Here is an 11,188-nt window from a genome sequence, read left to right as displayed (position 1 = left end):
GGTCCCTAATTATGGGAGAAGGAGGGAGAAGAGGTGAGGGACATGTGACTACACAGCAAGGTCAGAGTGATGCCCCGTGAGAAAGACCTGACCTTAGTTGCTGGCTTTGAAGATGGCCCCTTCCTAAGGTGACATAAGCCGAGGAATGTTAGGTGACCTCTAGAAGCTAGAAAAGGGAAGGAACAGACGCTCTCCTGGAGCCTCCAGAAGGAGCACTGTGATTTTAGCCCAGTGAAGTCAGACTTCTGACCTCCAGAACCATAAGAGAATACATGAGTGTTGCTTTTTTTTTTAATTAATTAATTTATTTCTGGCTGCGTTGGGTCTTCGTTTTTGCGCGCAGGCTTTCTCTAGTTGCGGTGAATGGGGGCTACTCTTCGTTTTGGTGCTCAGGCTTCTCATTGCAGTGGCTTCTCTTGCTGTGGAGCACGGGCTCTAGGCGCGCGGGCTTCAGTAGTTGTGGCACGAGGGCTTGGTTGCTCCTTGGCATGTGGGATCTTCCCGGGCCAGGGATCAAACCCGTGTCCTCTGCATTGGTAGGCAGATTCTTAACCACTGCGCCACCAGAGAAGTCCCCCTATGTGTTGTTTTAAGCCAGCAACTTTAGGGTAATTTGCATGGCAGCAACAGGAAACTAAGACACTGGGTAAAAGGGAGAAACAGATGTGTTATTCAGCTTCTTACCTGCATTTGAAACTCGAAGTTTTCAGATCTCTGAGAACAGAGAAGTGCAGGCCTAAACTCCTGTCCTGTCCAGGGGTATCATCCACATGGGAGAATAAACAAGGCCGTTCCTCCCAGACAGTGGCTACGTGAGTGTCTTTCTCCACCAATCCTCCCAAATGCCTGGTGAGCTCTCTCTTTTCAAACGGCTTTATTGAGATATCACTCACATTCCTTAAAATCCACCCATTTAAGGAATACCACTCAATGGTTTTTAATATATTCACAGTTGTGCAACCATCACTACAGTGTAACTTTATAACATTTTCATCACCCCCAAAGAAACTCCATGCCCATTGGCATTGTATTTGTTTACTAGGGCTGCCATAACAAAATATCACGGACTGGGGGGCTTAAACCATAGACATTTATTTCCTCACTGTTCTGGAGGCTGGAAGTCCAAGATCCAGGTGCAGCAGGTTTGGTCCCTTCTGAGCCCTCTTCTTGGGGGCTTGCAGACGGCCACCTTCTCAAGGCAGCCTTTCCTCTGTTCCAAGAGTCTCTCTGTGTGTCCTAATCTCTGCTTATAAGGACACCAGTCAGATTGGATTAGGGCTCATACTAATGGCCTCATTTTAACTTAACTGTTTAAAAGGTCCTATCTCCAGATACATTCTGGGGTACCAGGAATAGTGCTTCAACAAATGGATTTTGAGGGAACACCATTCAGTTCATACAGATAGATAGTTATTCCCTATTCCCTTCCTGCTCCCCCTACCCCCAGCCCTTGACAACCACTAAACTACTTTATGTCTCTATGGATTTACCTTTTCTGGACATTTCCTATAAGGGGAATCATACAATATGTAGTCTTTGTGACTGGTTTCTTTCACTTAGCCTAATATTTTCAAGGTTCATCAATGTTGTAGCGTGTGTCAGTACTTCATTGCTCTTTATTGCCAACTAACATTCCAGTATATGGGCTTCCCTGGTGGCATAGTGGTTGAGAGTCCACCTGCCAATGTAGGGGACACGGGTTCATACCCCGGTCCGGGAAGATCCCACATGCCGCGGAGCGGCTGGACCCGTGAGCCATGGCTGCTGAGCCTGCGCGTCCGGAGCCTGTGCTCCGCAATGGGAGAGGCCATAGCAGTGAGAGGCCCGCGTACCGAAAAAAACCAAAACAAAACAAAAAACCATTCCAGTATATGGAGAGACCCCACTGTGTTTATCCACTCATCAGGTGATGGACATTTGGGTTGTTTCCACTTTGGGGCTATTATGAATACTTCTGCTGTGAACATTTGTGTACAGGTTTTGGCGTTGATATGTTTTTATTTCACGTGGGCACATACCTAGAAGTTATATTACTGGGTTATATTATAACTTTTTTGAACAGTTTGAAGAACTGCCAATCTGTTTTCCAGAGAGATTGCATCATTTTACAATTCCACCAGAATTATGAGAGTTCCAATTTCTCTGCATCTTCAGCATCACTTATTTCCCTTATTTAATTTAAAAAAAAATTAAAAAAGGGGGCTTCCCTGGTGGCGCAGTGGTTGAGAGTCCGCCTGCCGATGCAGGGGACACGGGTTCGTGGCCCGGTCCGGGAAGATCCCACATGCCTCAGAGCGGCTGGGCCCGTGAGCCATGGCCACTGAGCCTGCGCGTCCGGAGCCTGTGCTCCGCAACGGGAGAGGCCACAACAGTGAGAGGCCCGCGTACCGCAAAAAAAAAAAAAAAAATTAAAAAAATTTTAATTTATAGCCATCTCAGTAGGTGTGAAGTCGTATCTCATTGCAGTTTTGACTTGCATTTCCCTGATAGCTAATGAGGTTGAGCATCTTTTCATTGCCTGTTGGCCATTTCTATATCTTCTTTGGAGAAATATGTATTCAGATCCTTTGCCCACTTTTTAATTGACTTATTTATATTTTTATTATTGAGTTATAAGAGTTCGTTATATAGTCTGGATACAAGGCTCTTTTCACATATATGTTTGCAAATATTTTCCCCCATTCTGTGGGTTGTTTTTTCACTCTAATGGTATTACTTGCAACAAAATTTTTTAATGCTGATGAAGTCCAATTTATCTATTTTTTCTTCCGTTGCTTGTGCCTTTGGAATCATATCTAGGAAGCTTTTGCCTAACCCAAGGTTATGAAGATTTAAACATGTTTCCTTCTAAGGGTTTTATTGTTTTAGCTCTTACGTTTAGGACTATGATTTATTTTAAGGTAATTTCTGTGTATGATGTAAAGGGTCCAAACTTCATTCATTTGTATGTGGATGTCTAGTTGTTCCAGCACCATTTATTGAAGACTATTCTTTCCTGCACTGACTTATCTTGGAGCCCTTGTCAAAAATCAATTGAACATAAGTATAAGGGTTTATTTCTGAACTCTCAATTCAATTCCATTGATCTATATTATCTACACCAGTACCACACTGTCTTGATTACTAAAGCTTTTCAATAAATTTTGAAATCAGGAAATATAAGACCTCCAACTTTGTTCTTTTTCAAGATTGTTTTGGCTGTTCTGGGTCCTTTGCATTTCCAAATGAATTTTAGGATCAGCTTGCTCATTTCTGAAAAAGAGATTTTGACGGGGATTGCATTGAGTTTGCAATCAATCTGCGGACTGTTGCCTTTGTAACAATATTAAGTCTTCCAATCCACGAATGGATGTCTTTACTTTTATTTAGGCCTTCTTTCATTTCTTCCAATGACATTTTGTAGTTTTCAGTGTATGTCTTAACACTTCTTTTGTTAAATTTATTCCTAAGTATTTTATTCTTTTTGATGTTATTGTAAATAGAACTATTTTCTTAATTTAATTTTCAGATTTTTCAGAGCAAGTATATAGAAATACAATTGATTTTTTGAATATCGCTCTTGCATCCTGCAACCTTAGTGAGCTCGTGTATTAGTTTTAATAGTTTTTCAGTCGATTACTTAGGATTTTCTAAACGTAAGATCATGTGATCTGCAGATAGAGATCGTTTCACTTCTTCCTGTCCAATTGAATGCCTTTTTTTCCTTGCCTGATTACCTCCAGTACAATCTTGAAAAGCAGTGGTGAGAGTCGGTAACCCTGTCTTGTTTGATCTTAGGGGAAAGCCTCCAGCCTTCTGATGGGCTCTTTTGATTTAAAAACTCTTATTTTGTCCTCAATTATGGCTTTTCCTCCTTCCCCCCCATTTGGAACTCCTCTTGTCTAGAAGTTAGCTCTCTTGAATCCATCATTTATGTGCTTTACCTTGTCACTGATAATTTCCATTTCTTTCTTTTTTTACTCTGCTTCACAAAGTAATTTTTTCATCTGATCTTTTAGGTCCCTGGATTGCAGGCCCAATCCTGCCTGCCACCTGTTTTTGTCAATAAAGTTTTATTGGAACACACTCACATCCATTGGTTTAGGGATTGTCTGTGGCTGCCTTCACGCTGTGATGGCCGAGAGGAGTAGTTGTGACAGAGACCGAATGGTCTGCAAAAAGCCAAACATATTTACTATCTGGCCCTTTGCAGAAAAGTGTGCCAACCCTAGTTCTAGATCAGTGTCTTTTCTGTTTTTCCCTGCCTCTAATTAATCTTTTTTTTTTTTTTTACAGTATGCGGGCCTCTCACTGCTGTGGCCTCTCCCACTGCGGAGCACAGGCTCCGGACGCGCAGGCTCAGCGGCCATGTCTCACGGGCCCAGCCGCTCCGCGGCATGTGGGATCTTCCCCGACCAGGGCACGAACCCGTGTCCCCTGCGTCGGTAGGCAGACTCCCAACCACTGCGCCACCAGGGAAGCCCCTAATTAATCTTTTAAATTATGAAGTAATGGTTTTTGTTCTCAAGAATTGTCTTTTGTTCTGAGATTGTTCCTCTGCAAGATCTTCCTGGCTCTCCTGATAACTTCTCTGTCATTGCCTCCTCTGGACATACCACCTTCTGACTGCTCAGCGTGGTAGAGCATTTTTGCGGGGCGGGGGGGGATGGCAGTCTTTAAACTTCCCAAGCTCACGGTTTCGGAGGCCCAGGCCTCCCGGCTCTGTTGCAGAAATGAGTTCCCTACAGAGGCCTGGCTGTCTGGGTCTCCAAGGCAGGAGTGAGACAGCCGACAGGGAGAGAAGTAACCAGGACGTTTCTTCCGCAGGCTACTGGTGAACAGCCGCCCACACTGGGACCTGATGGCTGGGGCTGGGAATGACAAGGAGGTTGGGCCTCCTGGGTAGGAGCTGGCTGGGGCATCCTTTCCCAAAGGTCTGGAGGCTCCTGGGTAAAGGCTTCCCAGGGACCAGCAGCTAGGATGGCAGGCTAGGCTGGCCTGAGGGATGCACTTGGCTAAGTTTTCTTAATTTAATGAAGCAGAAACATTAAGATCCTGTTAAGTGGGAAGCCTCAGGCAGCCCAGGATGGCAGGACTTGGCGCCAGGCTCCTCCAGAAAGGCAGGCCTGATCCAGCCTGGGTCCTCGACGCTCCTCTCCCAGTGCAAAGAGGCACTAAGAAGTTGCCCTCTGCTGGATGGGTACCCAAGGTCCTCCCCCTGCCCCCAACATGCACACATCTGGCCCAGCTTCCCCTAGATTGGTCCAGGTCTTTGAGTTACCCCAGCAGAAAGCTGGAGTCATCCCCGGTAGGACCACTGCCGGCTCCTCTCCCAGGAGTCGCCCCCTCCTGAGCCTTCAAAGTGGGTGAAACATAATCTTCAGGGGAGTTGCTTTCTGAGCTGAGGCGCCTGAGAGATGGAGTCAAAGAGAAGCTCCAGCTGTGTGCCCCACACCAACCTCAGTGTGTGGAAGGCAAGGTGGGCCAGGAACAACTTATATTTCCCACCAGATGCAACCAGAACACAAGCGAGAGCTTTGGTTTCCAAAATATAATGCCTGCAGGCTCGTCCCCGCCCCGCACAAGCACCGTTTGGATGAGGACGACATGTCAGTTCTGTGCTGTAAGAAGCTCGGGGGCGGGGTGGCAGTGGGGAAGAAACTCAGGGGGGACAAAGAGGAATAAGCACGGAAGACATGCCTGCTGCTCTCATGAAGTTCACAGTCCAGTGCGGGGGCCAGCAAGTAAAAGACCATTCCAGAATGGGATGGCAAGGGTGTGATGAGGTGGAGCCCAAAGCCCTGAAGCCTTTGGGAGATTGGTGCCTACAGCCCTGTGGGAGAGGATGCCGAGTGTTTGGGGGGCGGGGAGGGGAGGTGACATGTGGGTGGAGTTGAAGATAATTGGCCAGGTAGAGAGTCAGTGGGCTGGGTATGAGAGGAGGCGGACGTGTGTAGGTGCTCAATAAACAATGAATGAATTAATGAAAACAAATGGTGCTGTATTTAAGGAAAACAACTGTTGGTAATAACTGAATTGGTCAAGGAGATTAACGGTGTGAGTGGGGATTTTCAAAAAAAGGGCTGCAGGGTCACAGGTGATCCCAAGTTCCCTGAGACCTCTGTGGTCTTCCCTTTGAAGAAGACACTTCAGTGTCTGACACGAATTTGTAATTTACCTCGGCTCATTCATATAAACCAGACATGGTCTCCTTGGTGAGTCATCAAAAGCAACTGTGTTGCTTTTTATTGTTAGTGGTGAGTGAGGCAATTACTTTGTTTTGGCAAAACCCCAAGTAATGGAGGAGATGATCCATGGAGTTGGGTCCTCACCAGTGACTCCAGGCTGGAAAAACTTCTAGAAACAGGGAGGGAGCATGGGATAACGTGGGCAGTCCTGGGACTTGGTGTTTGCAGAAATGTGTCTGTTAGGCTCTTCATCCACTCACCCGTGCACCCTCTCAGGGCCTCACCTCCACCCTCTGGACAAGGAGGCTGGATAAGATACTCCTTAGGGACTTTTTAGCTCTATTATGTATCTGTGGCTCTGTGACTAGCCTGGGCTTAACACACAGCAGAAACCCCATCTTCCCTGCCTCCCCCATGAATGAGAAATCCAGTCCAGGGGTGCCTCGGAGCTGACCCACAGATAGCCTGGCCACTTGTCCCGAACCCCAGTACAAAGTCACTGACTTTGGTGGGCAATCTTTTCAAATCCAAGAACTGGTGACTTCCAGATTCACATCGTTCAGGGGCCATGTGTCCCCCCAAAACGTTAATTTTGTTTTTAGCAGAAGAATGGAAAACATGAATTCATGTACTTTTAAGAAATAAAGACTTCATTCAGCAAACGGGAAAGATGCTAAATAGACGATGGGTTTAAGTGCTGCACAGTCAAGGGAAAGGGGAAGGAGCTGTGCGAGTGAGGCACTGGAGGAGGGCAGGAAGGATCTTTGGGGAGCTGACTTCGTGCTGATCCTCAGCAGTGCCTGCAACACAGCGTTAGGAGGCCCATCTGTCAGTAAGAAATGGAGGCTCAGAGAGGTCTGAGCTGCTGAGTAAAACGCAGGGCTCTGTCTCCCCAGGCATCTTCGGGCTGGTTGGACAAAGACCCACGCCCATTCATGGGGAAGTGGGGCTCAGCTTAGGGCACAAGTGGTCCCTACCTGCCCACCTGGCCCTTTCTGCAGCTCAAGAAGCCCTCTAACGAACAAACATCCCAAGGAAGAAACCTACCAAGGAGGGTGACACAGCTGATTTCGTGAATTCACTGAGTGATGTTGGGCCACTTAAACCTTTCTCAGTGTTCTGTGCGCCAAACCCTTTACTAAGAGCAGGATTTGCAGGTCCCCTACAGCATCCATTCTCTGATGCTCCTTAAAGGAACTTGAATGTCTTTATGGTTCCAGGAGATTAGTAGTTAGCAGGAAAGGTTGACGGAGGCAAATCCCCCTCACCTTTGGTGCTAATGTTCTATAGGAAGTCTGCCATGAACATCTCCCAGCAAATCTTCTTCCAGTTGCAGAGTCCAAGACAGCAGGGAAAGTGCTTGATCTAGAGGTTAGAGTGCGCCACATGCTTCAATAAATCAGGCTGGGAACAAACAGGCCAATATCCTGGGAGGGTCTTCTCACAGAACTTTGATATGCATGAACCAGGGGTGACCCTGCCTCTGCAGAGCACATTGGGACATCTCCAAGTGACCTGGGGCTTGTCCATTTTAGTAATTTTTAGGGTCTAACCAGTCTCTTCTGTAGCAAAGAAACTGATCTTGACCCTGGAAAGAGAGGGACAAATAAGGTTAGGAGGGGCTGAAATCCTCTGGGGCTGCTCACAGGACTGTTAGAGGACCAAGGTGCCCTTTTGAGTTTGAAGACTCTAGCTCAAAGAAATCGGGGAAGGAAAGTGGAGATGTGACAGCCAATCACTAAAGAGCTCTGAGGACAAGTGGACGGTGAGGAAGGGGGATCAATCTGCAACGTGTAAGAATGATGAACAACTGCAGCAAACAAGAATGGATGGGGGACTTCCCTGGTGGTGCAGTGGTTAAGAATCCGCCTGCCAATGCAGGGAACATGGTTCGAGCTCTGGTCCGGGAAGATCCTACATTCTGTGGAGCAACTCAGCCCACGAGCCACAACTACTGAAGCCCGCGCGCCCTGGAGCCTGTGCTCCACAGCAAGCAATGAGAAGCACGTGCACCGCAACGAAGAGTAGCCCCTGCTCGCCACAACTAGGGAAAGCCTGCGTGCAGCAATGAAGCCCAAGGCAACTTAAAATAAATAAATAAATTTATTTTTTTTTTTAAAAAGAATGGGGCTTCCCTGGTGGCACAGTGGTTGAGAGTCCACCTGCCAATGCAGGGGACACGGGTTCGTGCCCCGGTCCAGGAGGATCCCACATACCGCGGAGCAGCTGGGCCTGGGGGCCACGGCCACTGAGCCTGCACGTCCGGAGCCTGTGCTCCGCAAGGGGAGAGGCCACAACAGTGAGAAGCCCGCGTACAGCAAAAAAAAAAAAAAAAAAAAAAAAAGAATGGATGGGCACTGGGATTTTGAGTCAGAAAAACCTTGGCTTGAGAACTGACTCCACCACTTCCTGTATCTTGGGCAAAACCACTCTTCTCACTCTGGGCCAGCAGTAGAATAGCGACCCTTCGCTGCCCTCCTACTATATGCCAGAAACGGCTTAACGCTTGATGTGCTCTTGCTTAGAGGCAATGTTTTAAAAGGTAGATACGATTTCATTGTTGCTGTGATAGAGGGGAATGGGAGCATTAGTGGCGATACTGAGAAAGCATGACGAACTGTGTCTAATTAGAAGTGAGAAGTGAGACTCTGAGGGTTTAGGGTTTCCAGCTATGAGGATGGCTAACCTTTAGGAAGGCTGGGGATTAAACAACCAGAGAAAACCTGGACGACCTCGTGCAGTCGATGTGATTTTTCACAAGCTGTGGTTTGCAGGCGCCAGGTGGGGCTTTTTTGGACTGGGAGATCCTTCAGCTGTTGATATTGCCTCAAAGATACGACTCCCCGTCCCAGCCTTGGCTCTTTATTTACAAAGAGAGAGGAGTTTGCTCACTGCCTCGGAGCAGGCTGGGCACGCCGCAGGGCCGGGGAAGGTGGACTCCTCCGGCCAAGTCGCACGGACGCCGGCGCGCTCAGCTGCCTTTGTAGTTGAGAGAGGCAACCCGTGCGGGGAGGGGGACGCTCCACGTGCCGCGCCAGCGCCCCGCCCACTTTGGGCCCTACCCTCCTCCTCGGCTCCGCCCCTCACGGATCGCGCTTTCTCCTAAGCCCCGCCCTCTCACGTCCGCCAGTCCCACCCGGCTCTCGGAGCTCCACCCGGCTCTCGGAGCTCCTCCTCGCCCCTCACTGAGCACCCTTCCTTCGAAGCCCCGCCCCTTGCGGCCCGGCCGGGCCCTCACGACCCGCCCCCCGAGGTCCCGCCCCGCCCCTCGCAGACCCCGGCTCAGCTCTCCTGGAGGCGCGGGCGGTGGGGCCCCGCGCCTTTTGTGTCGGGCTTGGGCCGCCGCGCGCGCTCTCCCCTCAGTTTCGACTCGCGGGCTGACTTTGCCCGCGCGCGCCCTCTCGCCTCTCCGTCGGCGGCCTCGCAGCTGCCCGCGCCCGCCCGGGGACCGCGCCCCCAGTCTCGGGCAGGCGCACGCTCCCCCGGCCGGAGGGGACCCGGGCGACGCTCGCCCCCTCCCCTCCACTCCCCTCCCCCCGGCGGCGTGCGCACACGGCGGCCCGGGCACGCGCCCGCCAAGATGGCAGGGGCCGGGGCCCAGCTGTCAGGCGCCGCCGCCGCAGCCCGGCCCCGCAGCTAGCGGCCCGGACGCCAGCCCCGAGAAGATGAGCCCTCGCTGCCCCCCGCAGCCCAGCGAGACGCGGAGCCGCCGCGCCCGGGGCCGGCTGCCCCGCTAACGCCCCGCGCCCCGCGCCGCGCCCCCGGCCCCGCGCGCCCGCCCCGGCAGCGACAATGAGGTGAGTCGGCGGGCGCCTGGGCGTGGGGAGGCCGGGCGGGCGGCGTCCGGAGCGCTGGGCGGGCTTCGGGAGCACCGTGGGGGTGTGGGGGACCGTGAGAGGGTCTGGGGGAGTCGGGGTGGGCGGCCTTCTGGAAGCAGCGGGCGGTGCCGGCCTTTGCAGCTCGCGGGAGGCACACGTGGGGGCTGGGGGCCGCGTGGGGAGGCCGACCCCGCGGCAGGTGTGGCCGCGCCCGGCCCGGAGCCCCTCCGGCCTCCCTCCCCGGGGCTCTGTACCCTTGGTCGAAGCCTCCCTGTGCCAGCGCTCCGGGGCTTACACGTTAAGTGGTCGTTTCCTTCCACCTGGAGCTGCTTGCCCGCTTCTGCTCCCTTTTTCTTGTCCCCGTCTCCTTTTTTCTTGCACGCCGGTCAAGTGCAAGACCCGCAATGTACCACTTATTGGTTTATCACCCAGCCAGGGGGACTGGTGGTTACCAGTTCCAGAAAAAACATTGCCAGCACCCAGGAGCTCGGAATTCTCTCTCCGGAGGTAACCCAATCCTGACTTTTTGGGGATAATCACGTCCTTGCCTTTTGTCTGTGTGATTTTACCTTCCAAACATATATCCCATAAAAACTATAGTGTCCGTAGTTTCATTTTGACTGTTTTGTGATCTTTATATAAGTGAAATACTAATGAAATATATATTCTTTTGTGTCCGTCTTTTTCACTCAACATGCTTCTGAGATTCATCCATTATGTCATAACCGTTGTTCATTTTTATTAATCTATAGTATTCCACTGTATGAAATACTACAATTTAACTATTCTGGTATTGGTAGACATTTGAATTGTTTCTAGCTTTAGACTATTAATAATAATGCTATTTTGAATCCTCTTATACAGCTCCTGGTACATTCATTTCTGTTGAGTATATACCCAGCAGTGGAACTTCTAGGTCAAAAGATACCCATATCTTCAACTTTAGGAGATAACACCAAGTTTCCAAACTGTTTGTACCAATTTACACTCCTGCCAGCAAATGTATGAGAGTTCTCGTGCTCCATGTCCTTGTCAGCACTTGTTAACACTTACATTTTAGCCGTCCTGGTGAGTGTGCAGCCATCCTGGTGAGGTATCCCCTTGTGGTTTCGGATTGCAGTTTCCAGCTGACTGATGAGGTGGAACATCTTTTCATGTTTATTTGGTATCCTCTTTTATGAAGTGCCTGTTCAAAAGTGTTTT

At 50.0% G+C, this 11,188-nt stretch overlaps 1 protein-coding gene across 1 annotated transcript in view; it reads left to right on the top strand.

The window, feature by feature from the left end:
- The first annotated feature begins 9,903 nt into the window (after positions 1 to 9,903).
- EVL (Enah/Vasp-like) overlaps positions 9,904 to 11,188 on the top strand; it is a 167,138-nt gene continuing 165,853 nt past the window's right edge. The window contains exon 1 of the mRNA XM_060095650.1: positions 9,904 to 9,964. Within this exon, the coding sequence (XP_059951633.1) occupies positions 9,960 to 9,964 (5 nt within the window). The 5' untranslated portion in view covers positions 9,904 to 9,959. The remainder of the gene's footprint in view (positions 9,965 to 11,188) is intronic.

Source organism: Mesoplodon densirostris, chromosome 4 (genome assembly GCF_025265405.1).
Source record: "Mesoplodon densirostris isolate mMesDen1 chromosome 4, mMesDen1 primary haplotype, whole genome shotgun sequence".
In the NCBI taxonomy this organism is placed as follows: domain Eukaryota; kingdom Metazoa; phylum Chordata; class Mammalia; order Artiodactyla; family Ziphiidae; genus Mesoplodon; species Mesoplodon densirostris.
This window is presented reverse-complemented; position numbering and strand designations above follow the sequence as displayed.